The 27,385-nt window shown below is 54.6% G+C and overlaps 1 protein-coding gene across 1 annotated transcript; it reads left to right on the top strand.

The window, feature by feature from the left end:
• The first annotated feature begins 11,702 nt into the window (after positions 1 to 11,702).
• CSRP1 (cysteine and glycine rich protein 1) lies at positions 11,703 to 26,212 on the top strand. Its single transcript, XM_041489565.1, has 6 exons — positions 11,703 to 11,954; positions 18,646 to 18,758; positions 22,975 to 23,143; positions 23,492 to 23,618; positions 25,435 to 25,528; positions 25,813 to 26,212. The coding sequence occupies exons 2-6, from the start codon at positions 18,647 to 18,649 to the stop codon at positions 25,887 to 25,889; spliced, it is 579 nt and encodes a 192-aa protein (XP_041345499.1). The 5' UTR covers positions 11,703 to 11,954; position 18,646; the 3' UTR covers positions 25,890 to 26,212.
• Positions 26,213 to 27,385: the final 1,173 nt, after the last annotated feature.

The following is a 27,385-nucleotide window of genomic DNA, read 5'->3' as shown; positions in this document are numbered from 1 at the left end:
TCCGTGACTCCCAAGGCTTGGCAAAGTGTCCTTCAAGTTCTCTCCAAGGATTCATTTCATCATGACAACCTGCCTACCTTTTCCCAGGTATTCCTGTCCCTTCCAGGGTATGAACCTGTGGATTGGGGGTGCCAGGGCCTCTCCTGGACTCTGCTGCTGCTGGATGTCTCCCACAGGCAGCAGGAGCTCTGGCTAGACAGTGTCCCTGTGTCTCTGAAGCGCTGCTTGGGGCAACGACTGCGGGCACAGTGCCCCAGACGTAGCCCTGGCCTCAGCCAAAGGTTCTGGAAACTTCATCTGCCTTGGAGCTTCTTGCCATTTAGGCTCAGAGCACACAGTGCAGTGAAGCACTGAGCCCAAGCACAACCTGTTTGGATGCTGTTTCCACAAGAAGAGCACTCGGGAAGATCAGGGTTTCCCTGGGCTGAGACAGTCCCATGTCTTCAGCCCTTTGCATTCCCTTACATCAGCTGTGGTCAGCAGATTCTCTGGATCAAGCAGAGTCTGCAACAGCTCCATGACCTGATCAGCTCTTCCAAATGCAATAGCATGATGTCATAACATCTGCTGCATGAGCGCACAGATGAGGTCGGTACCCTGCAAAAAACACAGACAAAGAAAGCCCTAAATAATTAGAGTGCATTGGGTTTCCTGGTTTCTAACAGTTTGGTTTGTTTCTTTTAATAAAAATTAAAATAAAGTATAAAAATTGACATTTTGTTTGGCTGGTTTGTTTCCCATTTGCCCTTGGACTGGACTATCCAAGCACCTCCAAACCACTTTTACTTACATGGTCTCTTTGCTGGGCCTCTTGCATGACAAATTCTTGGACCAGGAATGGACAAAAGTCGACAAGATAAGACAAGATACCTGTGGCAGCAGATGCCACTTGCAGATCATCCATTCCCTAAGAAAAAAACAGATTAATTTGGTAGGGTAAATCAGGTTTACTGTTTCTCATCAGGTAAAGCTGCAAAGAAAATGGAGTGAAAGGTTTTGGGTAGGTTTCATTGCCAAGTTTCTCTGAGAAATGCAGTAATATAGTTCAGAGAAGCAACAATAAACCAGCAACCTCTTTTGCCCAATCTCTGCCTCCTTTACAAGGGACTCAAGGCTTTCTGGGAATCAGTGAGTCCTCATTTAAGCAGGAACCATTCCCATCATGCCACTTCCTGGCTGGAAGAGCTGAGACACTGATCTTCTGTACCTGTTAACTACAACTGATTCCTTTTGTATCAATGGGCCAATTGTACAAATCAGTCTGTCTCTTTCTTCTCCTCACTTCTCATCCAAATGGATTGTAAGCCAGACTAAACAACTCCAGTCCCTGTCTTGTTGTGGGGGTAAGTTAAAGGTGGTTAAGCTTAAGTTTGCCAAGGAAAGTTTGTGATGGGCCTTCCTTTGCCTGGATGTTGTTAAAAACTTGTCTCATTCTGCCTTCATGTCCTCAAGCTTGCGAGTCAAAGGTTGTTCTTGAACTTGCTGGGAATGTTAGTGTTTCTCCCACACAGGGCTGTGAGGGCTCAACCTTCCCCTAAAGCTGCCAAGTTTAGCAGGGCAGAACAGATGTTTTGCTGGCAGTGCTGTGCCCTGCTCAGTTTCCAGGTTGTTCCTGCAGCAGAGAAAGCCCCTGGAATCTGATGTTTGTGAGGAACAGCAGCACTGAGCCTGGATTGCAATGGTCAGGTGGCAAGAGCTGCCCCAGCCAAAGGAGGGACAAAATTCTGGTTTCCCACTGCTGCTCAGGACAGAGAAATCTGCTGCTGCTGCCAGGAGGACAGGATCTACTGGGAAGGAATGAGCCAACAGCTCCAGAGGAGCTAAAAAGACTTCTCTGGCCCTGGTCCAAGCACAAGCACAGCAGCCCTGGGGAAACAACACCAATGCAGCTGCCCGGTGACAAAGAGTCTCTTTCCATCTTAACTCTGCCTTGTCCTAAGGACTGCACTGAGCACAGAACTTGCCCATGGTGCAGAGTCACAAGAATCAGGGCAACCCAGGCAGGTGCTTGCAAGAGCTGAGAGAGCTTTGGCACTGGGGCTGGTGCAATTCACTTCCACTCTCAGCAGAGCCAAGGTGTGCAAGCAGAGGGACACACACGTGCTCAACAGGTCCAACAAGTGCGCCAGTGGCTCTGGCCTTTCCTGCTTTAAGGAAGAGCAGCTGGAAGTTTTCACTTACCAGTAGAATTTCAAGAGCAGGAAGAAGTCCCAGCTTGGCCAAGCTTTGTAAAAATGCCCCTCCCTTCTGGTGAAACATGAGGGAGAAGGCACAGAAGTCCTTCAGAAAGTTCACCTGTTGCATTGGAAAAAGAATTTCCGGTGTCTTGGAGTAAGACAGCTCTCTGAAAGGAGGAAAGGGTTACAATTTCTAGCAGAGTTGGGATGCTGGTTGGACCTTCCTAGAGAGTGGTCTTCTTCTCACAGTGTCTTCTCCAAGCTTTGCCAACATCAACAAAGCAAAGCCATGGAAAGGAAGCACACAGAGAAAGAAGAAATCTGTCACTTGGCCTTAACCTCAGAAAGACAGTGATACAGAAATAAAGTTCTCTGGGATGCTGAAACATTCTGGGAAGAAAGCAGAGCTTGAAGTCGAGCATGTCAGCTGCATGCTGGTCCTTTCTACACAAGGAAATCCTGATTTACAACAAAGACATCAGAGCTTACATTGCCAGAAATATTTTTTTAAGTGAGGATTGAAATAAAGATTGAGCTGCACTGGCAAGGATTCCTGGGTTCCAGAAAGGCCTCAAGGACTGCAGAAGGCCTCAAGAGCAGTTTCCCTTTCTCTGCTTCCTCCCTCTCCTTTCAAGCCCGTGAGCTCTGACTCATCAGTTCCTATCACTGGTAGTCACCTGTAGCTCCATCTGCTAACTGGGCCAGAACTTCTGACCAAAATTTCTGGTCTTTCTGCCGAACACAAAAAAGGAACACAACTGACACGAGCCCTCTGGAAAGGCAGAACTTTCATCTTGAAAGGATTCCACACTTCCTCAAGCCCAACTCCATTCACTCTTGCCCAACAAAGGCCAATGCCAGAGTACACAGATCCTGTAGGATCCTTCCTTCCCAGGGCATTGTTTCAGCAGTGTCTGTGTGCAGCAGAAGCAGAGGCAGAAGGTGAGAGCCACAGAGGAAGCTGAGCTCAGAGGAGGCTCACAAGAGCCAGCTGAGACACAGTTTGTCCCATGTGGCACCTGCCCCATTCCCCCTGCCCTGAGAACATCCCACAGGGATCCCTTTCCTTCTTGTGCAGCTGCAACCCTGCAAAGCATCTTTTCAGGCCCCCCAGACAAGGTGGAGCAGATGAACAGGTTCCCAGCTGGCTGCAGCCATGGCCTGGTTGCATTCCCTCACAGTCAAACCAGCTCCCCCCTTGAAGATGATCTGCTCTGCATTTCTGCCCCAGCCTTGGCTTGGTACAGTCACAGCCTCTCCTCCCAAAAAACACTTCAGGACCTCTAGGACAGAGCTCCCTTCTGGCCACGAATTTCAGTTCTCCCATTGCTTAAGCCTCCAGAGGGACAAGAAAACCAGGCTGAACACAATCACCATCATCAACATCTCTCAAGGCTTTAGACGCTTTCTCCCCTCTCTGTCCCTGCATTTCTCGTCACTCCTTCCCGTGGCAAGCAGCGCTGGCAGTGTTCTCCCTGAGCCTGCTCTTTGGCATCTCAGGTTCAGAATGAGTTCCACAGACATTGCACCTGGCCCTGAGAGAGAGTCCCAAAAGCTGCTTGTTCCCCAGCTCCCCCCACAAACCAGCTCCAAAGCAGTCTGTTGCTTGGCCATCAAAGCGAAGAAGACTTGAGACTCTTGACAGCCCATTCAGGAATCTCTAGATCCTTCCCCGAGCTCTTCCCTTTCTAAACTACAGAATCCAAGGGAGGAGAAAGAAGGGGGATCATTCCCATCCTGTGCTCGTGCCAGCATGTCTGAGGAACAGTGATCCCTTGGCAACTCCAGCTGCAGGTCCCGAGCCATTGAGAGCAGGTGAGAAAGCACTTACCTCCAAGACATGGAAGATCTCTTTCTTGCAGCTGATGAAGGAGGTGAGGCTGGGCAGAGAACCCTCTCCTAGCCCAGCTGCCTTGGGCAAGATGGCGGCCTTAATATACTGTGCCCAGTAGATCTGGTGGAATTTTTGCCGGGGCTCAGGGTCTCCCATGGGAAGAAGCTCCTTCAGCTTGGTTGTTCGCTGCAGGAGCTACTGGTGCCATTTGGGCTGTGCCAAAGAGGGGCCATACTCAAGGAATTTGACCACATCCATTATACACTCCTGGGACAGCATCACCTCCAGCAGAGCTGCTTGGTCAAGCCGCAGAATTCCTTGCATAATGGCTGACAAATGCTGCAAGGCCTGTCTGAGCTGTAACCCCTCACAGATTTGGAAAAGCTTTAAGAGTTTGGGAATGTAGCCTTCCTTCTGCAAGGCCAGCGCCAGCTTTTCCCTGTGGCTGGCTGAGGAGAGAGCAGAAGTAATCAGCTCATCAAACTCTACCAGTCTGTGGGTCTTGCAGGGAGGAAGGCTGATCCCAGAGCCAAAATCTTGCCTTGAAGTGCAGCTGGGCACTGGGCCAGGTTGCCCAGAGAGGTTGCAGACTTAGCAGGCCAGGAGGTGTGCAGTGGGTTGACCCTGATTGGATACCAGGTACCACCAGAGCAGCTCTGTCCCTGCCCTGTGCATCTGGACAGGGCAGAGAAAATAGAACCAAGGGTCCTTGGGTTCAGATATGGACAGGGAGAGATCCCTCCCCCTTCAGCATCATGGGCAAAACTGCCTCCGTTTTTGGATATCAATTGAATTGACTACACCCAGCATCAGGGCAGGATCATGAGAAACCAAACAAATCTCACAGTCACTTTTCCCCCAGCCCTCCCTCCTTCCCAAAGTCTCCCTCATCCCCCTGCAGTGGCACAGGGAGATGGGAATTTGGGTTTTGGTCAGTTCATCCCACATTGTTGCTGCTGCTGCTGAGGGAGAGGAGCCAGAGTCCTTGCCCTGCTCCAGCATGGGGTCCCTGCCACAGGAGACTGTTCTCCAGGAACTTCTCCAACTGGAGTCCATCCCACGGGAAACAGCTCCATGCAACCGGCTGCCACATGGGTTACTCTTCCTCAGATCAGTCCTTCAGGCCCTCCTGCTCCAGCCTGGGTCCCCCATGGGCTCCCAAGGCCTTGCAGCAAACCTGCTTCAGCATGCAGGGCTCCTCTCTGCATGGCTCCATGGGCCCCTGCCAGGACCTTGCACAGCAGGGGCTTCCCAGGGGCTCAAGCCTCTCTCAGGCATCCCCCTGCTCCAGTGTGCAGGGCTCCTGCAGGGGCTGCAGGTGGATCTCTGTCCCCCGTGCCCTCCATGGGCTGCAGGGGCACAGAGGCCTCTGCATGGGCCATGCCATGGGCAGTAGGGAAATCTGGACCTGGCGGAGTTTGTCCCAAATTTCTGCACAGCTGCTTTCTTTGGAAAGCTCTGCACTAAATCCCATCAGTCAGGGATTCCCAAGGCAGAGCTTCGCCCTAAGTAAGCCCCCTGCCCACAGGCTGCTACTGCCCGTGCACCAGTACCCCCAAGTCCTTCCCCTCAGTGAACACCACCGGTTTGCTTGAGGTCTAAACAGTGTTTTTGATGCCTTGATTAGTTTTGGTCACTGCTTTGGGCACCTTTGGTCCCATCTCACTGCCCCAGGTCACTCTTTGGCTGGACCTTCAAGTGTGAGCATTCCTGAGTGTTAAAAATGGCCAGATAATATTGGCTTTCACATTTATCTATTAGCTTTTGCATGTTGTTATTGACCATAAGTATTTAGATATGGTACAAATTATAACTTTTTTTTAGCTGCTTGTTAATATAATATAATTCATCAGCATATGTACTGTATTGCTCATAGAAATAGTAGTGTAATGAATATGATATCTATGGTATCACTTATAGAAATAGTAGTGTCATGAACGTGTTGTAGTATAGACCTTAGCAAAACCTAAGATGTGAAAAAGCTTTTGTGTAACTAAGAACAGTGCAAGGCCATCCACTGACTCACCACGCAAGTGATAACAGGGACACAAGACACAGCACCTGAGGAGCCTGGGGAAGAGCTTGGTAACTCCTCTTATCAGAAAAGTGTGAAACAACAGGGATGAAATTACGGGAAGGAATAAAATTTGTTAACTTGATCTCAGAATGTCATACAGATAAGTCAGGATGGGAAACCTAAACATGAAGAGCTCCTGCAACATCAAAAGCTCTCGGGAATATTTAAATAATGTACAAGCTAATGAATATGCAGGTAACCCAGCAATGTAACCTTCTGTAGAGAACATGATTTTAAGTTTTTTGGCATGCTCTTTGGCTATTTGTCAAAAGCACCCCAGCACTGGGAATATTGTCCTTTTTTATCCTGTTATCCTACTATTGTTTTTTACCCTATTATTAAACTCTTAAATATTCTAAAGAGTGAACTGTTTCTCGCACCGAGTGCCCCCTGAGGCAGAGCCCAGCCAGTTTCAGCTGCCCTGTGCAGATATTGCTGTGCCGAGCAGGCTCTGAAGCCGAGCAGGCCCTTCAGTCCTTCGGGAAATGAACCTGCCCCGGGTGAAACTGCCCGGTAGAATCAGGCCTGGCTGGGGAAGCTGAGCCATGCAGAGCAGAGGGTGCCAGCCCTTCCCAATGCCACATCCCGCTGCGGTACAACTCGAGCTGGCTTGGGAGCCGTGGCACTGCCTGCTGTGCCTCAGGGAATGGTGGAATCACAGGCCATTGCTGCTGGAAAAGCTCCCCGAGACCGTCAAGTCCATCCATTCCTCCAGAGCTGCCACGCTCAGTGCTAACCCATGTCCCCGAGTGCTACACCCACATCTGTCACATGAAAAGGGATTTTCTATACTGTTAGTGTAGGGAGAGTTACTTGTCCCTCAGTGTTTAATTTGTCTCGGTGCCCCAGGAGAGCTGAGCCTTTGTGCCCGAGCAGTCTGTCAGTGTCCTGTCGAGGGGAGCCTCCCCTGGCCATCCTGCTGGATCCTGGTGGTGCCACTGACCTGCTCCAGCATAAGGGAGAGCCCTCAGCAGCTCTTCCCACTTTCTGACTCCGCAGGGGCCCTTCCTTTTTACTGAGTATATTCCCTGCTGCTGGTGACGGCCGGTGCTGGGGAAGGACTCACCCTCAGAGTTCACAGAATAACTCCCTTTACTGATATAAAACTGTGACAGATTGTAGTTCGAGAATTGTCCGTGATAGTACCTGTCAGTGATAGGATTTGTCACTGATAGGATCTGACTGCATAAACATGTTCAAAGCAATCCCCAGACAAGATCTAATCCCCAGTTAAAGCATTCAATGTGCACAGAGTGCAGTTCTTACCCAACAGGTCTTGAAGGGAAAGAAGGCAGGTTCACCTGTTGACTGAGCCCAGCAGTAACTATGGAGTCTTCCCTCAGTTTCCCCCCCCCCATTCTCAACAGTTTCTTCCTGTTTAGGTGGAACTTAAGTGACTCAAGTCATGCAGGCCTTTATGTGTAAAATTATTATGCTTTGCTTTTAAAGATAGTCACAAAAACCACCCCAGTGAGGGGTGGTCACACTTTGGGGGGGGGGTGGGTCACCTTTGGGATGGAGGGGTGTGTTAATGATACAATTAGAACAATTAATGAACCACATTTATCAGAGGAGAGCATTTTCACCCCAGCTGTTGGCTCGGAAGCAGGACATTTCCTCCTCCCTGACGCGGCTGGCAGGTGCTGAGCAGTTTCCCAGCTGCAAAGCACCATTGAGTTTTTTCTAATATCCAACCTGAACCTTCCCTGGGGAAACTTGAGATCACTTCCTCTTGTCCTGTCCCTTGTTCCCTGGAAGAAGAGACTGACCCTCCCCGGCTATAAGTCCCTGCACAGAAAACTTCTGCTCTCCTGCATCCCTGGGCTCTGCTGGGTGCTGTTCGAGAGATGGGAAGGCTGCAGCAGGTGAGAGGCAGAGGAACAGCCCCAGGCAGCCCCAGGTTACAGAGCCCAAGAGACACCACTCTGCCACTGGGGAGACACTGGGAGGTGAGCTGGGATGGCTCTGGGCTCTCTGCACTCCCTGAAGGTGCCGAGAGTGTCTCTCTGCCTCACAAGGCATCCTGTGCCAGTGCTGGAAGAGGCCAGGCCTGGGCCCCGCTCCCTCTGCAATGGGGTCCTTCACTAGCCTGCTCCCCTTCAGGCCTCCTCAGAGCAAAGACCAGAGATGGCGTTTCCAGCAGTAGAATTGGGGGATACAGGGATCCTTTCTGAAGCTGACAGGCAGCTTTTAATCCACTTGCTCTGCCTCCTCTGGAGAAAAGAAATAGGAGTAGGAGAACCTCTGAAACCTGGCAGCCCCTGCCTTGCTCCTGTGGGATGGAGGGAGGCTGGAGGAGGCAGGTCTGCCCAAGTCTGCTGCAGGTTGGCATCTGCAGCACCATCTCCTGCACCCTGGCTCAGACACAGCCTCTGAACCATCTGGCAGAGGCTTCCCAGCCCCCAGGGAAAGGATGCTCATTCCCAAATGCTGCGGTGACATCAGCTCTGGGATATGTCTAATGCTCTACAAGGCCTCACGGATCCCTGTGGGAGATCCCTGGCCACCAGGAGCAGCTGCAGGGGGTGATGTTTAGGTTGACAAGTGCTTAACATGAGTGGTCAGTGTGCCCAAGTGGGCAAGGAGACCAGTGACATCCTGGCTTGTACCAGCCATGGTGTAGCCAGCAGGACCAGTGCCCATCCCTCTGTGCTGGCACTGCAGAGGCACCTCCAGTCCTGGGGGCAGTTTGGGGGCCCTTATGGCAAGAGAGACACTGAGGGGCTGGAGTATATCCAGGGAAGGGAACAGAGCTGGGGAAGGGGCTGGAGCACCAGGAGTGACTGGGGGAGCTGGGGGGGCTCAGTTCTGAAATATGAGTCTCCTCGAGCCAGGTCTCATAAGCTCTTAGAGATCTGTTTCACACCCAAGGATAGCTCAGCTACCTTAGAAGGCATAAAATCAGTAGGATGGCTTCTGTGGTAGTGATGGAAACAAAAAGGTTTTAATAAAAGGCAAAATAACAAACTCTATACAGAGAAAAACCCATCCAGGTGCAAGAGGCCCTCCTGCCCTGGAAAAGCACCTCACAAAAGCCATTAGTTTCTTTGTTCTCTTCTTTTTCTTTGCTCAGGCGGGACTTTTTGACTTCAGTCCAATTAGCTATCCTTAAGTGTGAGGTGAAGTCCCCCAGGTCCTATGAGATGCCTTTTCACCTAACTGAGGAGAGAAACTTCTGGGCTTATTTCCTTTTTAAGGGGACAAAGGATAGTTTTGTCACTCTGTCAACAGAGGGCACATTCCTATACAGCTTGAAGGAAAAGGAGGCTCAGGGGGAACCTTCTCATTTTCTACAATTCCCCAACAGGCAGCTGGAACCAGGTGGAGGTCTGGCTCTTCTCCCATGTGGGAGGCAACGGGACAAGAGGAAATGGCCTCCAGTTGTGCCAGGAATTTCTTAGCCCAGAGTTCACAGCAAAATTCCTGTGGGAGCTGGTGCCAAAGCTTTCCAGGTCCAAAGGAAGCAGCTCCCTGCTGCCCTTCCAGTCCTCCTCCCTTCCTGCCAATTTCAGTTGCACAATCCCAGCAGCTCCAGCAGCCTGGGCTCCCCAGCTCCTGCCAGCAGAAGTCCTGCCCCCTGCCTTGGGAGAGGAGTGGGAGGAAGGGTCCCTAAGCCCCAGAGAGCGGCCATCAGGCTCCTCGTGTCAGCTGCCTGTTCTTCAGTACCCTCTTCCATTTGTCAAGGAGAAAAAGGCCAGCCCAGGCCAGAGAAATTCCATTGGAGCCTTTGCCTCGCCTCCCTCGGCAATCCTGTCCATGGCCACTGCCATCAGGAGCACTGGAGTATTCAGCTTCTCTCCAGCCTCACCTGCTGCAAGGGCTGCCAGATCCTCATGGAGCACAGATGCCCCAGGGGCTCCCAGGGCAGCAGCTCAGGGTGGGAAGCCATTTAGCCTCCAGTAAAACAGTTCCATTCTCCTGACTTCCCCTCCAGGAGCTTCCTGTGCAGCTGCTCCTGGAAGTGGCAGCCTTTTGCTGACCTCCAGGTCCAGGGAACAGAACACTGATGGATGGAATCTTCTTGGAATCTTCCAGGGCACTAAAAATGCCTAAGAAAGGGAAGATCCTTTCCTTGTCTGGTGCCACCTGACTGCTGACCGTGTGTGGGTATGCTGAGATCAGGTAGGGTGTCCCACTCCCGTCCCTGCCCTCCTCCACAGGCACAGGGGGAGTGCCACAGGGGGACAGATTCAGGACACTGTTTCCCAAGGGGACGGAGAACGGGAGTTCGCACCCCAGCAAGCTGCAAATCCAGCAGGGATGAGCACGTGAGGGGACAGCCAAACTCCAGCTGGGATATGGCGTCCTGGCAGGGTTCTGAGCACAGAGCAGCAACCAGACAGAGCATTCAGGGTGGCTCAGGCTGCAGGGCCTACACATGGATCACCCTTGGCCTTTCAGGGTGTAAACAGCATCCCCTGGAGCCTTGGAATTGTTCATCACAAGGTCCTGGGCCTTCCTGGGCTCCTGTACTGCCCTGGTATAGAAACATGCAGGAAAAGGGAAAAGCAGCTTTGCAGCCCTGCAGCCACACTTTCTGTAGGCTGTTCTGGGAGTGTTTGGACTCAGAGGGACACATGTGAGGGTACAGAGGGTGTGGGACATCAGGGAAGGGCACCGGTGTCTCTGCTCCTGCACTGCTTTGGCCTCTTCGCTTCTCAGAGCTCTCCCTTCACAGGGAGCCAGACTCCCACCTGTCCTCCAGCTGTGCTGGGAGTGTTTTCCAACACCTCTGCAGCCTTTCCCGTGCAGTTTGGGGCTGTGCATTTTTCTCCACCCCATGTGCCTGCACCCAGAGCAGCACTGTTATGGTGGGTTCCCCTGGGAGCCATTGCCAGAAAGACTCTCCTCATCCCCTGCTCTGCAATTTGTTATGAGAGACTCATAATCCCAGCCTTGGCTGGGTTGGAAGAGACCTCAAAGCCCATCTTGTCCCACCTGTCCTGCCAGGGACACCTTCCACTACCCCAGGTTACTCCAAGCCCCATCCAACCTAGCCTTTGACACTTCCAGGGATGGGGCAGCCACAGCTGCTCTGGGCAACCCATGTCAGGGCATTACCACCCATATTGTAAAACAATTCTTGCTGAAATCTTATAAACTCCTTTTTATCTGTGGAAAAGCTATAATAAGGCCTCCCTGGAGAATCCTCTTCTCCACATAAACACCCCCAGCTCTCCCAGCCTGGCTCCAGAGCAGAGGGACTCCAGCCCTCAGAGCAGCTCTGTGGTCTCCTCTGGGCTCGCTCCAGCAGCTCCACATCCTTCCTGAGCTGGAAGCCCAGGGCTGGTGGGGTCTCAGCTGAGCAGGGCACAGGGGCAGAATCCCCCCCTGCCCTGCTGCCCACGCTGGGGGATCAGCCCAGCACAGGGGGGTTCTGGGCTGCCAGAGCACGGGGCCGGGGCACGCTGAGCTTCTCATCCACCAACACCCCCATGTGCTCCTCCCCAGGGCTGCTCTCTGTCCATTCTCCAATCCTGCAACGTCTATTTTAATTTAGAGGAAAACGTCCAGCAGAACAAAATAGCGCCGAAACATCTCGGAAGTGCTCCCGCCGCCTGGGAAGCAGCCTGGGGCTCTTATGGCCCCGGAGGATCCTTCCCCTGGTGGTGGGATGCGGCTCCCGGGCAGCGTCAGGAGGTGCCGGGGCTGTCCGGCCGTGCCGCCCCCCAGCCCGTGACATCAGTGCCGCCGCCGCCCCGCGACCCGCCCTGCCCCACCAGCGACAAAAGCGCCGAGCGGCGCCGGCACCAGCGCGGCACCGACACCGGCAGCGGCACCGACACCGAGCCCCACACCGACCCCGGCTTTGACACCGACCCCGGATTTGACACCGACCCCGACACCGTCCCCGGCCCGGCCGCAGGTGGGTGCTGGACGGAGGCGGCCGCCGGGTCCCGCCGAGCGCAGCGGAGCCGCCTCCCCTCCCGTCCCCGGGGCTGCCGCTCCGCCAGCCCGGAGCTGCCTCCATCCCTCCTCCATCCCCTGAGGATGCCCCATCCGCGCCGCCCCCAGCCCGGCGGGCCGCAGCGGGGCAGACGCGGGGCTGGGGAGGGGCACGGCCCCGCCGTGTGCCCGCGGGGTGGGCACGGGAGCGGTGGGACCCCCTGAGGCTGCTCCCGGTGCCGGAGCAGCCGCGCACATGGCGGGATGCGGAAGCCAAAGCTCTTGCATCAGATCGACTGAACTCTGAAGCTAATTTCCAGGGAGCCTGGGGCAGATCAGTGTGGGCTCAGGTCGGTTCGCAGAGATTTGCAGTGTTGTGCACCAGGCTGGGCACGGGCTCGAGCACAGCTCCAGGTGCTGCTTTTCAACCTCAGAGCCCTCAGCCCGTGGAAGGGGGTTCAGGAGTACTGGGCAAAAGCCCCGGATTCTACCAAGTCCCTGTATTCTGTCTCTCCCTGCCTGAGAAAGGGCCAGTGTGAGGGGTGAGGCTGCTCCTCCTGGCTCTGCAGCTTGGGGAAGGGTGAGACGAGAGGCCCTGCAAGGAGCAACTGTGGTCATTTGGTCCGTTCCTGCTGGAGCAGAGGAGCCGGAGGTCAGAGCTCCCCGGGGTCTGCAGCTTCCTCCTGAGGGGCAGCAGGGGGACAGCTCCGATTTCTGCTCTCTGTGAGATGGGACAGGACCCCAGGGATGGGCTGGAGCTGTGTCAGGGGAGATTTAGGCTGGATATCAGGGAAAGGTTCTTCCCCCAGAGGGTGCTGGGCACTGCCCAGGCTCCCCAGGGAAGGGGCACGGCCCTGAGGCTGTCAGAGCTCCAGGAGTGATTGGACAGCACTGCCAGGGATGCCCAGGGTGGGATTGTTGGGGTGTCTGTGCAGGGCAGGGGTTGGATGTGATCCTTGTGGATCAATTCCAGCTCAGGATGTTCAGTTATTCTGCTGGGGGTGAGGCTGGGAAAGTGGGCTCTGGGGAGGATTCAGCCCTTCCCAAGGAGCTCAGGGCTGCTGCTGCACAGACAGCTCAGGGCTGTGCTGCTCCAGTGGGTCACGGGTTCTGTGCCAGCCTCTGCTGTCTCCTGGATCAGGAGCTCTCCAGGCAGGATGGCAGTCTGGGAGCTGCCTGAGAGCATCTGAGCTCAGCTCCCTGCTCCTGGAAGGCAGCACCAAGCCGGGAGGATGTGACCAACTGGGGGATTTCAGGGCTTGGGGAAGCCCAAGTGGGCTCAGTCCAGTGATGGATCTTGATCCCTGTGGGAGTCAGGAGCTTTTCTTAGCAGCCCTGAAAATGCTGTTGCTTTTGTTCTGGATCAAGTTGGGATTTTCATGGAGGACCCTGCTTCCAAGGAGACACAGTCTTAAGCTGTGCCAAGAGAAATACAGGTTGGATATTAGGAAAAAGTTTTTTATGATCAAGTACTGGAATGGCCTGCCCAGGAAGGTGGTGGAGTCACCATCCCTGGATGTGTTTAAAAAGAGAGTGGATGTGGCACTCAGTGCCGTGGTTTAGTTGAGGTGTTGGGGCTGGGTTGGACTCGATGATCTTGAAGGTCTCTTCCAACCTGAATGATTCTGTGAATTCTGTGAATTCTTTGTAAGCCAAGCTTGGGAGCTGCGTGCACAGGCAGAGGCCCGTGGCTGTGCCAGTGGCTCAGCTCTGTGCTGGCCTCTCTCAGGCCCCTGCTCTGCAAAGCCAGCCTGAGGCTGCCTTCGTGGCAGAATCATTTGATTGCTGCAGGAGTCAAGCCTGACTGCTCTTGGAGTCATAGAGTAGATGAGCCACATGTGAGCATCACTCTCGAGCTCAGAGTCTCTTGACTTCCTTTCCTCTTATCCCAGCAAAACCCTCAGAGGTGTCTGATGTGATCCAGCTGCATCTCTTGGGGCAGTTCTGTGATTTCTCCCTGGTAATTCCCAGTGGTTTTCCATGTCTCTGAGCTCACCAGCCTCAGGTCCCCATTCTCTCTCACCAGTTCAACATCACTGGGTCACACATGACTTTCACTTATCCTTGTTTACACTGTTGGTGGCCCAGAGTCTGCTCACATCACTGCTCCTCCCAGCTCATGACACAGAAGGGGACAAGAGGACAGTTCTAGCTTACCCCTTGTAGAGCTATTCCCACCTGTGCCCAGGTGATGGGGAAGCTGCTCTGTGACAGTTCCTGTGTGCCTGGGGCAGAGTCCCCCATGGGTCTGACTGCAGGTCCCGATGCTGAACCCCTGGTGCCATGTCCCAGGGCTTTCCCAGGGGATGTTCCCTGGTCTATCCCTGGGAGCTGGTTCCTCTCTGCCCACCTCTCATCTGTGTGGGACCCTCTTGCTTCACATTTCTGCCCATTTTATGGCCATGCCAGCTGCTCTCTAAACTGGAAGGCACTACTCAGATTCCTGGGCTTGGGGCTCCTGCTGTGGCTTCCTCCCCTTTGACTCTTCCCTTTGCCAGGGCATGGATTAATTCTGCCTGGACTGCTGTGAATGTGCTTAGGAGTGAATTTGTACAGCACTGATGGTGCTCTTCTGTCATTCACTTGTTTTAATGCTCTCATTTGGAAAAAAAAAAACTTTTTGTATGGGTCAGTATGAGTCTGCTGTTCCTCCAAACACAAAGTGATTGCTCTGTAATTAATTACTCTAGGATTTTAGCAGGGCACAGACACGGGAAGAGGCTGTTTTGCTATTGCAAAAGGTTGGATGGTTGAGCTGACATCTTGGTGGCTGCAGGGATGTTCCTCAGAGGACAGCTAGGACCTGCCCTATCCTGAGTACTTCCATGGCCATGGAGCTGCATCCACACAGCCACAGGCGCTGCTCCAGCTCCAGCTGTTCCCACCCAGCTGCTCTCAGGATGGCAGGGTGGAGGGTGTCAGCTTTGAGGGCAGTGACAGGAGCACGCTGACCTTTCAACCCACTTGAAAAAGAGGATGCCTGTGTTTCTGCTGCCTGCTGGCTGCATCAGCCCACTGCTTCCTCTGACAGCCAGTGATCACATCCCAGAGCACTGGTACATACTGGTTCCATACTGGTTTATGCCTGGTTGTTACACTGCTCCCAGACTGGTACAACACAGCACCTCTGAAATGTACGTGAGTCTGAGCCCGGATTTCATAGAGCCACAGACAGGGCTGGGTTGGAAGGACCTCGAAGGTTACCCAGTGCCACCCCCTGCCGTAGGCAGGGGCCACTTCCACTACCTCTGATTGCTCCAATCTCCGTCCAAGCTGGTCTTTGCTGGAGAGCTGGACTGCTGCAACATGAGACTCTGGACCTAGGGTTAATCTCCAGCAAGTGTCAGCCTTAGGTGGTTCTACAGAAGCCTCCCCTTGTCTGTGCTCCCCACAGTGCAGCTGCTGCTAAAGGATGGGATCTTGGTTTGGGGACCTCTTTCCTTATCTGTGGTGGACAGTGGAGTGGTTCCAGGGCCAAGCCCTGCTTGGCATTGAGAGTGGTGTTTGTAGGGCTCTGGATATGTTTGCTGGGAGTTGTGGAGCTGCAGGAGGAAGGAGAATAATCTTGGGGTTTTTTGGCAGCCTCTTGCCTGTGCTCAGTGAGGTCATTGGCTGTAGGATTGTCACCTCCTGTTCCTCATTTTGGATGGCGCCCAGAGTGACTTGGAGAAGTGTGACTGTGGTCACCAAGTGTTGCAATTGGGCAAAATATGCAAAGTATTCTGAAAATAAGGATGAAGGGATTGTAAACACTCTGACATATCTTAAGTGGCCATTACTTAGGGAATTGGGAGGATCTGTCTGAATGGCAGTTGTGAGGACTTGGCTGGTCAGGTCCATGTGCCCAGAGCAGGGTTTTCCTATTCTTTTTTTTGCTGCTGATGAAAGCCTGTAGCACAAATTTGGTCTCTGTGTGGCTTGCTGGGCCCACAGCATGTAGCGGGGCATGTTGTGGACTAACAGGGAATTCACAGTAATTTAAATCTTATCTTAGGTTTTCTCTGTGTCTGGCTGTGAGCCCTCACATGGATCCCCCAGGACAAAATAATTTCCATGGTCTCTCCTCTCAGAAAATCCATTATGGTGTGTGCCAGGAGGTTTTGCTGGGGCTGTGTTTGTGCTTCATGGTGAGAGTCACCTGCTCAAATCACCTGGCATAATTTAAACTGAGTGGAGGCACCTGCACCCTTCCCATGGTGGATTGAGGAAAATCAGCAGCAGCAAAAGGGCTGGGACTCCTCTGGTAGCAAATGCCAGGTGAGGTTCACACAGAAGCAGTTTTTCTCCTCCTTTAGGCTTCCAGGCAGCTCAGGAGAAGGTGTCCTCACTGCTGATCTCTTGTTTGAGCAGGGTAGCCCTGATGTTCAGGACAAACAAAACCTCTTCCTTCACTGCTGCTGCTCTGAGGGGAACAAAATGTGCTGTGGAGGCAAGGGGGAGCAGCTGGTCCCAAACCACGGGACACACTTGTGGAGTCCTCTGGAGCAGGGAGGGCTGGCAAGAGGCTGCCCCCAAAACCAGGGCTGAGGAATCCCAGAGATGGGGTCTGCCAGCTGTGGTGGTTGGAAAGGGATGGGGGACCTAGAAGAATTGTAGCCAGTGATGTGTCATTCCTGACGTGGGATCTGACACAGGGGCTGCAGGGGCTGGTGGGCTCCCATGCCATGCAGGGCTCAGGGGGTGCTGCTGGATGTTTCTGCCCTCCAAGGAAACTCCTGAAACGGATAATGCCGTCCTCCTGATGGAGGGGAAAAAGCAGGCTCTGAAGAGAAACAGCCTGTGTCCTTTTAAGGCAATCCAAAGGTTGGGACTGGAAGAATGAGGCTGAAAGGGAGGGGTTTGGCACAGTGGGGCCTTTCCAAAAGAGACTTCCCAGCTGCTGTGATCACACCCCAAACACAGCACCCAGCATCCCGGGAGACAGCACAGCCCCTCCAGCCCCTGCTCCTCCCCTTCTCTGTCCATCTGTCCTGCACTGAGACCCTCTAGGCATCTGGGAGATGTGGCCAGGACAAAGTGGGGTCAGCAAGTCAGTTCTGACCCCTGCCCTGGTAACCAGGCTGGGATCCGTTTCCCTTTTCCTGACAAAATACTCTGACACAGGGAAGATCTTGACTTCCTCATGGCCTGGAAGGTGCAGGGATCTTGCTGTGCCTGTGAGCCCTTCATGGTTCCCCATCTCTGTTTGATGCTTGTACCACCCCCAGTCCTGCTGGGTTTAGCACCCACCTCCCCAGCTGCGAGAGCCACTGGGATTGGAGGCCCAGGGATGGGGCTTCAGCTGCCTGAGGTGACCCAGGATCTGCTGCATGGTGGGGGCTCCAAGGCTTCTGGTGTGCCCCAGCAGACCCAGGTCCCTTCCTCATCTCCACGCAGCTGAGCTTAGGAAGGTGACAAGATCCTACACACCTGGCAGATCTTGTACTCTGAAAATGGGGTTTGGTTTAGGGGACCCCTGCCCTGCTTTAGATGTTCAGGGGTCAGGAAGCACATGGTGACTTCTGCTGCCTGTCCCCAGATGGGAGCAGGCTGGGGAATTACAGAGGTGTTGATAGAAAGAGGCCCCTGGAGACCTCTTCAGCTGTAGCTTGTGCCTATTGACCTTGTTTGTAGAGGCCATTTGGGCCATTGGACGCCTCCAAAAAGTGTTTTATTGTCCTTGTAGCAACCCCTGCTGTTTGAGCCTCCTTAGCTTCCTCTTGGCCACACTCAATTAGCCTGGCTCCCTCAGAATCTCCTTGCAGGACTTTGTTGTGTGAATGTCTCAGTTTATGTTGACCTGGTCTTCACCACTGTCAAGGCCCCTCTGGGCTGGAGCTCTGCTGCTCGGGTAACCAACTCACAGTATTTTTATCTGCAAATCTAGGGGCCTCTTGATGGTGTCTCATCAGACACAGTTTAAGAATGAGAAGAGAAATAGAAGCATTTATAGCCTGCTGAGGAGCTGGATGGTGGCTTAGGCTGGTGCTCAGGTCTTTGCCCTGCACTGTCTTCTTGATTTCAGATTCTCCAGGCTCCATGACTCTGCCTGCAGTTCTGGAGGAGACTGAGACCCCAGAGCACAGGGAGTGCCTGGGAGGGGCTGGTCACGCAGCAGCTGATGGTGCTGTGGGACATGTGCCAGAGCCTGGGGTTCAGTGGTGTCAGGGGTCAGCTCGTGCCCTCGGGCAGCCCTTACTGTCCCCTGCCCTGCAGTGGCTGAGATGGAAAAGTTGGTCAGGGAGGAGAAGCTGGGACTGTGTCCAGGGCTGTGGCAGCTGTCCAGCACCAAGGCTCAGTCACAGTCACCCTGACCATGGCATGGGGTGGCAGGAGGGCTGTGACCTGAGGAGGTGCCTGGGTAACTCTGTGGGTGCTCTCTCCCAGCATTGTGCTGCTTCCTCCCTTTTCCTGGCACTGAGGAGCTGTGAGGTCCCAGGGCTGCAAGAGAGGGATTTCTGCTGCTCCTGGCAGACAGGACCAGGGGTCCCTGGGAGGCACGGGCGCTGCTGGGTCCCTGAGTTCTAATGATTCTGCTTCTTGCAGCCCTGCAGTCTGTGTGTGCAAACACTGTGGCTGCTCTCTGCACGTGTGGATGTGGGAAAGCTGCCGGAGCTCCGGGGCCTGCCCTGGCTGCCCCATGCCGGCCCCGCAGAGCCCTGCCCTGTCCCTGACTCTGCTTTCCCCTGCAGGATGCCAAACTGGGGAGGAGGGAAGAAGTGTGGGGTGTGCCAGAAGGCCGTGTACTTCGCTGAGGAGGTGCAGTGCGAAGGCAACAGCTTCCACAAGTCCTGCTTTTTGTGCAGTGAGTACCACCCCTTCCCTCACCCCCTCTCTGCTTCCTGGGCAAGGGCTCCTCAGGATCTCTCCAAACCCCAGCATGGCAGGGGCACAGATCATCCCAGGACACGTTGGCTGCCCAGGTTGTCGAGGCTGACCTCAGCCAGCACCCACGCAAAGACTTAGTCCATCCCTCCTCCAGGGAAAGGCCAGGCTGGGTCCTCTGCTCTGTGTCCAGATGTTAAGCATGAGACAGGGCCTCTCCCAGCAGTGGTGGCAGGAGGTGCCACGTCCCATACAATGCTTGGAGGTGGGGCTGGCTTTAGCCTTCCCAGTGGCTTTGCCACACTAAAAGGTGGTTGAGCATGGGGAACTGGCATAGAATCTCCTCATGCCTGAAGGGATGATGGGAAGGAGATGTGGTCCTGTCCTGGCCCTTGTGCTGATGGAAAGCCTTGTGAGAAGTGCTCAAGCATCACCCTCACCCTGTCTGCTGATCCACTCTTACTGAGGGTGTCTCTGGTGTATGTTTGGACCCAAGTGTCACCTCTGGGGATGGGCAGCAGAACAGAATCTGGCTGCAAGTGATCCAGTGCCGAGCTCCCTTCCTCTGCCCCCTCTGCAGGGTCCTACAAATACTGCTGGGATCCTGCTGCAAGTCCCCAGACACCCTTCCTGCCTTTGGGGATCCCAGGGCCAGTGCTGTTGCAGCGCTGAGAGCAGCTCCTTAAACCTGGGGAATCCAGAGGGGCTGTAAGGTGTTTGATTAATAAAATGAGCAGTGTCAGATGAGCAGTACCTCTGCCTGTGTGGTAGCAGATTACTGTCCTCTGTCCCTGGAGACTGTCACATATCAGAACCAGTTATTCTCCTGTGCCTACAGGAGATGGGGCATGGAGCAGCCTGGTCTAGTGGAAGGTGTCCCTGCCCATGACAGGGGTAGGACAAGATGAGTTTTAAGCTCCCTTCCCACCCAAACCTCTCTGGAATTTTGTGGACAGGAGCACACACATTGCCTGTGTCTGCTGATGGCTCCTCGAGACGTTGCATCTGCCACAGAGCAGCAGAAGTGCATCTCCAGGGTGGCCTTGCAGCAGGGCCCCACAGAGGTTTCATGTTTCCTCAGCTGGTCCCAGTGCCCTGGTCCCAGTCTCACCATCCTGTCACAGCAATGAGCGCAGTTGGGATCTTTTCCATAGGGGCAGCAAGCAGAGGTGGGATCTGGAAACAAGGTACACTCTGGAACTGATCTCTTCTAGCAGGAAAACTCCAGAGGCCTCATGGAATGATCCCTGTGATGTGCCTGTGTCCACCCAGCCTGCCTGGGGCACAGCACGTACAGCTGGCTCCAGATGGGACAGGGCAGAGGGAGGTGCTGCTGGCTCTGTGCTCCCTGCAGAGACCCAGCCAGGAGCTCCCATTTGTGGGAGTTTCCAGGCTGCAAACTTGCTTCAGCTGGTAGGGCTCAGCAGGGGAGTTGTTGAGGCGTTTCCTGGGCAGGATGAGGGTGACAGGCTGGGTTTGTATGGCAGCTGCTCTGCAGAAGGAAGTCCTGTTTATTCTTTGGCCTCAGATAAGGAGGGTGGGGAATGTTGCTCTCACCCCTTGTGCACACAGCTGGTTTGCCAGAGAAAGCTGCTGCCATGGGATGCTGGCACTCAGAGAGCAGGGCAGGGCTCCAGGAGCCACGAAATGAGGCTAAAGGCATTTCTTCCAGGAGGGAACACACAGCCAGAGTGGGAAAGAAGGTCCCCTGTGTGTGATCATGGAAACAAGTGCCCAGGGAGTGGTCCTGGGCTCAGGGCTGCTGTCCCTGCGCTTTGCCAGCATTTGTTATGCCACTCCACATGTACCCAGCAGCTCTGCCTGTCCTGGCTGTGGCTCCCCTGTCAGTCTGTGGCTCATGTGCCAGCCCACCCTGCTGCCCACTGTTCCCAGTCCGTGCCACAGGCTGTGGGTGGTGCTCCTGAGCTCCTGCATTCCCAACCTGTTCCCCAGTGCTGCATTTAGGCCCCATCAAGGAACTTGAAACTATTATCTTTAGGGAGAATAACAAATACTTCAACCAGATCTGCCAAAAACATCATCTAAAAGGAGCCAAGCCTACCACAGCGCATTAGAGCTCAGGGAGCAACTTGGTGATTGACTCCTGGCTGTGATCCAGCTGTCTGGGTAGAGCAGCAGAAATGAGCTGGAATGAGCCCCATGGCCTTGGAAAGCAGAGGCAGCTCTTGTCTAATTGTTTTGCCGAGCAGCTCAGCTGCTCTTAGAAAAACAAAGGGTCCTTAACTCCTGAGTGCTGTGCACTGGAATTCCTGCAATGCACAAACCCGGGGGCTGGGTAAAAAATTTTTCTGTTGCCTCTCAAAGCTCTGTGAGTACAGATGAGGGACTGTGAAAGGTTGGGCTGAAGCTCTAAATCCATCCAGATCCCACCAAGACCATTCACTGCTGCCCCAGGACAAAGCTCACACAAAACCCTTTGAAATGCCAGTGAAAGTGCCCAAATTCCTTCCTGATGGTCTGGCTGAGCAGTGTCACTCCAGGGCAATGGAGAGACCCCAGGAGCAGCTTTGGAACCAGTTACCTGCTCTGGTCTCTCCCAGCTGGGATCTGTTCTCCGTCCCCAGCTCCTGCTGTGGTGGGAGCATGTAGCCAGGAGAGGACTCAGCCAGAGCCTCCTTAGATGGCAGGAGATGCTTCCCTTTCCTCCTCCTTGTCCCAGCAGAGGCACACAGGGTTCTCCTGGCTGTATTTAGTCATGGAAGGGCTGCCTTCTGCCCCTGCTGTGTTTGTGCTGCTCCAAGGGGAGAACTCTGCTCTGTTTGCATTCCTGTGATATTGGGAAAGGCAAGAAACTGCTCTGCTGGCCAAGAAGCTGCTGGAAGCCTCGACATTTAAGGCGTGGAAAGCAGGATGGGGAAGCTGTGGCAGCTGCAGCCGGATCTGTTTGGGGCTGGCTGCCAGCGCTGCAGACTCTGCCCTAGGAGTGGGATCCTGCACGTGGGCACTGGGCATCACCTGGAGTTTTGGGTGCTGGTGGCGTCCTGCTGGCTGGGCAGAGCATCTCAGGGAGGGCTGGGAAGGAACGGGGCAGCTGGGACAAGAGCTGGTGCTTCCAGGACCTTATGGGGGTTTATAAAAGAGAGGCAGAGTGACTTTATACACAGGCAGATAATGACTGGGTAATGGGGGATGTTTTAAAACTTAAAGAGAAGCAATCTAGATTAGATATGAGGGAGAAAGTTAGATTAGATATAAGGGAGAAAGTTAGATTAGATATAAGGAAGTAACTCTTGACTCAGAGGGTGGTGGGGCATTGCTTCCCAGAGAAGCTGTGGCTGCTCCATCCTTGGAAGTGTTCAAGACCAGGTTGGACAGGGCTTGCAACAACCTGGGATAGTGGAAAGTATCCATGGCAGAGGGCTGGAATCGGATAATCTGAATTGAAGGTCCCTTCAAACCCAAACCAGTTTGTGATTCTATGGAAACCTAAAAATGAAGAGCAGGTCTGAGCCCAGCACCAAGCTCAAGCTCTGGGTGAGCTCAGCACAGCCCCTGAGCCTGGCTGCCATCTCCTCCTGTCCCATCTTACTTCCCACATTGACCCCTCAGGGGCTCAAACACTGGCTGAGTTAGTGTAGTTAGTGTTCCTCACCTGAGACCCCCCCATGCACACCCCCAAACCCAGGGCTGAGGTGTCAGGTGAGCCTTTGAGCTCTGGAGAGGTGACTGTGCCCTTGCAGTGCCTTGGGTGTGGCAATGGCCACAGGGCTGCTCTTGGATGGCTCTTGGTCCATCCAAACACCAGGAAAACCACATTTGCTCACGTTTCCTTGCCCCAAGTGCTTCCTGCTATGGATTTGCAGTGGACAAGGTGCGGGGCCAGGACATCTATCCCCAGGCCTGAGACTCCTGCAGTGATTCATAGGGAAAATTCACCCCATGGTTTAAGTGCAGCTGCAGGAGAGCAGCACCCAGAGGGTTAAGACAGCTTTCCTTCCCTTCCCTTGGTATCACCCTGTTGGCTTTGGTGGTTGCTTCCTTTTAAAGCCAGACACTGCTCTTGTTGTGATCCTTATCTGCCTGGTTTGCATGTGCTCCCTGCAGCTGGATGCTGCTCAGGCTTTCCCTGCTCCTTGAAAGCTGAGCTCTGCTGTCCCTGTGAGGGCTTGTTTTCCCCAGCTAATTAGTGAGCCCTGGTGGAGCAGGCTGATGCCACACCCTCCTCTCTGTTCTAGTGGTCTGTAAGAAGAATTTGGACAGCACCACTGTGGCCGTGCACGGTGAGGAGATCTACTGCAAGTCCTGCTACGGGAAGAAGTACGGCCCCAAGGGCTACGGCTACGGACAGGGAGCAGGGACCCTGAGCACGGACAAGGGCGAGTCCCTGGGAATCAAATATGAAGAGTGAGTTTGAGCCTTGTTTTTGGCACTTGGGGCTGTGGGCACCTTCTCCCCACACCTGCCCTGTGGTGCTTGGCTGTGGTGCAGCCTGTGCTGAGCTCCCAGCAGTGTCCATGGGCTGCCTGGCCCCTCTGCCCTTCCAGGGAATCCCACTGAACCCTGTTTGGCGGGTGGGATGGGATGGGACATGTCCCCATTGCATGAGCACACTGCCCACCCCCTCCCAGGCTGAACTTTCCATGGAGCTCACTGTTCTCAAGTTCTCTTAAAAACTGGGCTGGGATTTGGAATCCTGTAGTTCTTCCCTGCTCCACCTTGCATCCCTGATTGTGAGCTCCCTGCCACCTACAGGGGCCAGCCCCACCGACCCCTGAACCCCAATGCAGCCAGGATGGCCCAGAAGGTGGGAGGAGCTGACGGGTGCCCCCGCTGTGGCCAGGCCGTGTACGCGGCTGAGAAGGTCATTGGAGCTGGGAAGGTAAGAGGGGATGGTGGGCACGGGGCACAGGGATGGTGGGCACGGGGCACAGGGTGCTGCATGGCAGGGACACCTTTGGAGAGGGTCTGGACCTGCCCTCAGCCAGGGCTGGGCTTGGGTCCAATGGCCATGTTCACCTGGAAGCGTGGCACCAAAGGGAAATCTTGGCATATCTGGAAGCCAGGTTGTCCAGGCTGCAGTACTCTCACAGACTTGTAGATGGGGGAGAAAGACATGTTATGTTAAATATTTATGGCCCTGCTCAGCAGAGGCCACAGTGGACATCCTGCTGTGGATGTGCTGGGAGGGTGAGCAGTGACATGTGCCATGGCCAGTGTCCCTGTTAACTGAAAAGTGCTTCTTTGTCCCCTCTGTGCCACAGGCCAGGACGCTGTGGCCAGGATTTGGGGAAGGCAATGAATTCCAGTGGTCAGCACTGGCCACAGGTTGGGCAGGGTGCTGGAGCTGTGGGCATGGGTTTGGTGAATGTTCCTGGGGCTGTTCTGGTGGTGGCTGCGTCAGCTCAGGGTTTTGTGTGAAGGTCACTGTCACAGCCCTGGCACTCCCTGTGCCAAGGTCATTCCTTCACCAGGGTTCTTTGCACCCTGAGCTGTGACCTGGTCCCAGCCCAGCTCCTGTGCAAGGCCTGGGGACCCCTTCTGCCCTGCCAGCCCTGGGACCCCAGATGAGGTCCCTGCCTGGAGCTGCCCTCCCCACGAGTCAGGCACATGCAGAGCTTGTCAGGGACACCAGGCCAGGCTGCTAGCCTTTGTGCCATGGGGACAAGGTGGCCATGCTGGGACAGCCTCACTAGTGATGAGGTTTCACTCCCTGACCTGGCTGGGCTCTGTCGTCCTGGGGCTTTGTGCTTGTCCTGGGTCCCCAGAACAAGGAGAGGGGTCAACAGAAAGGGCCCCTCAGCATCATCACCCCCCAGCTGGCTTGTGATGGACACGTTGAGGGTCAGCCCAGGGTCAGAAGCTGAATTTACCCTTAAAACCATGACCTGGGCTTCCTGGTCAGCTTCTGGCCCCAATGTTTACTGAGAACCAAAGTTGGTGAAGCAATTACATTAAAGTAGACCCAGAGAGGATTCCAGAGCATGTATTTCATGTGCTAATGTTTGCTGGATGACTCCATCCAATACCTCCTCCTCCAGCCTATGAATTTCACATTTTCTTCCAAAAAAGGTTTCATGTTTTCCCAAGTGTTTGTTTAAATTCCTCGGTGAGCAGCTCTGGCTGCTTAAGGTCTGCCTGAAGGCTGTGAGCTCATTTATTTCCAGGGGACTGCTGGAACCATGGGGGATTATTTTTAAACACTGTCTAGTTTTGGCATTTTTCCTCTCTGTTTGCTGCCTTCCTTGGAGCTGTTGTTGTGTGGGGCAGTTGTCCCATCCCTGCTGCCACCCAGTCGTGGGTCTCAGCTGGATGATGGGGGTTTCTTATCTCGCTGGTTAAGAAAGGGCAGTCCCCAAAGAGGGGGGGATTGCTTCTTACAAATTATTGTAGAAATTACTGCACAAATGACTTAGAGTGTCAGCAAAAAGGTCTCCAAAACAAGATGAGCACAGGAGCAATGCCCACACCTGATGTTTCACACAGAATCACAGAATTTCTAGGTTGGAAGAGACCTTTAAGATCCTCTCTGTATTTTCCCTGTGGGGTTGGGAGTGCTTTCCAGGGAAAAGCTTTTATCCCGTTCAGAGCTCTTTGCCAGCCCCTTTGGATCAGAAGCAGAGCAGGGAGCCTGGTTGGTACCAGGGCCTGGCTGTCCTGTTCCTGGGATCTGACCGGGCTCTGCTCCTGTCCCACAGTCCTGGCACAAGTCCTGCTTCCGCTGTGCCAAGTGTGGCAAAAGCTTGGAGTCCACCACCCTGGCAGACAAAGATGGGGAGATCTACTGCAAAGGTGAGCCCCACCTTCCCTGCTGGCTTGTCCTGGGCTCTGAGGGGTGGGAGTGAAGATCCCTGTGCAGGGACCCGGCGGGGTTGAAGCTGGGGAAGGGGTGGCCCAGCAGCTGCTTTCAGGGACGGACCGTGCCAGCCACAGAGCTGGAGAATTTCCTGCTGTGCCAGGGCCTCTGTTTGCCCAACAAATCTGGCAAACCTTGTCCTGTCCAGGCAGGGTGTGCCCCTTGGGCAGGACCCGCTCCTGTGCCAGCCTCACCTGTGTCTCCCTTCCATCCTCTGCAGGTTGTTACGCCAAGAACTTCGGTCCCAAGGGCTTTGGCTTCGGGCAGGGCGCCGGGGCACTGATCCACTCACAGTGAGCCCCAGGGCTGAGCCCTGCGCTCGCCCGGGGCTCGTCCTGTGCTGCCCGCCCGCCCCACGCCGCAGCGAGTGCCCCACTGTCACCCCCAGCCACCGCTGCTTTGCAGCACCAGCCCCTCCTGCCCTGCCCCGGCGCTCCCCAGAGCCAGGGTCATCCCAGCATTGTCCCTGTGGGGTCCTGCTGGGGCAGGTGGCACAGGGGGGCCGCTCCCTCCCACTGCAGAGAGGCCCCGGTGCCCAAGTCCTGCTCCGCGTTGCCCGTCCCGCCGGCCGCGTGCTCAGCGTGACACCGAGCAAGCAATAAAACATCAGAGACATCAGAGCTCACCGGGCCTGGCCCTGCCACTGACTCCTGTCTGGGGCTGAGGGAGGGCACCGGGTGCCCAGGGCTGGGGAGGTGTTTGCAGTCCTGGCTTGAAATTAAAGCCCAATGGCGGGAATGGCCCAGCTGTGGCCAGCTGAACTCTGCAGCTCGGCTGGGATGGGCTCCCCCTCTGCTCCCACCAAGAATCACCATGGAATGCTTTGGATTGGGGCAGACCCTAAAGCTCATCCTGTTCCACCTTCCACTAGCCCAGGCTGCTCCAAGCGCTGTCATTGAAGACTTCCAGGAATGGGGATAACTTCCAAAAGCAGAGGTTGATGCTGGGAGGCCAGGGACGGCCCTTCTGGGGTGTGCTCACGTTCTCAAAACCCCTATCAGTGCTTTTAGGTGGCACCTCTCCAAGCAGGCGTGCCCAGCAGTGCCAAGTAATTAACAGCTTTTCACCTACTCCCTGCTTTTTTAGCAGCTTGTGGATCATTAAGCCTCTAGTTTGGCAGCTGCCCAAGTTTAATTGGTTTCCATCTAAACTCTTCACTCCCTTTCTGTGATTCTCCTGTTAGACTGGTGGGACAGACTCGGATCAGCCTCGCTGCAGCTTAGGGACTCCACAGACAATTGAGTTCTGGGGCTATTAAAGTTATAAACATTGTGGTTGAGCAAATGAGATGGGGTGTGTTCTGAGAAGCACAACAGAGGCAGAAATCCTTTTTTTGAGGCAGGACTGGGGCTCCTTTATCAACCTCAGTGCTTTCTCCTGTTCATCACACCCTCAGTTTTGCATGGTGTTTATGGAGAGGGGGAGTTGAGTCTTCACCATCTCCAAAAGCTTCCCCCCTCTAGATTCTAGCAGGACCCCCTGCTCTGGGCTGTGTGGTGGCCCAGGCTCTGGTAGGTCTGGGAGCTGCAGCACAGCGGGCTCAGCTACCAGCCTGGTGTGGAGACCCAAACCTGCCTGCCTCACTTGGCAGAGGCCCTGCTGCTCCACCACGGAGGTGTGGCGGGGAGGGGGCTGGTTCTGGAAGCTCCTGCAGAGATGGGGGGTCAGGAAGCTGCTGCAGAGGTGTGAGGTGGGGCTGCTGCAGGGATGGAGGGGTCAGGAAGCCACTGCCTTCTCTGTGAGCATGCAGGGGATGCTGTGCTGCTGCTGTGACATCTCAGCTGGATGTGCCC

This window comes from Pyrgilauda ruficollis, unplaced genomic scaffold (assembly GCF_017590135.1).
Source record: "Pyrgilauda ruficollis isolate IOZ18807 unplaced genomic scaffold, ASM1759013v1 scaffold95, whole genome shotgun sequence".
Taxonomy (NCBI): domain Eukaryota; kingdom Metazoa; phylum Chordata; class Aves; order Passeriformes; family Passeridae; genus Pyrgilauda; species Pyrgilauda ruficollis.
Note: the sequence above shows the minus strand (reverse complement) of the source record. Positions and strands in the feature narration are given on the sequence as shown.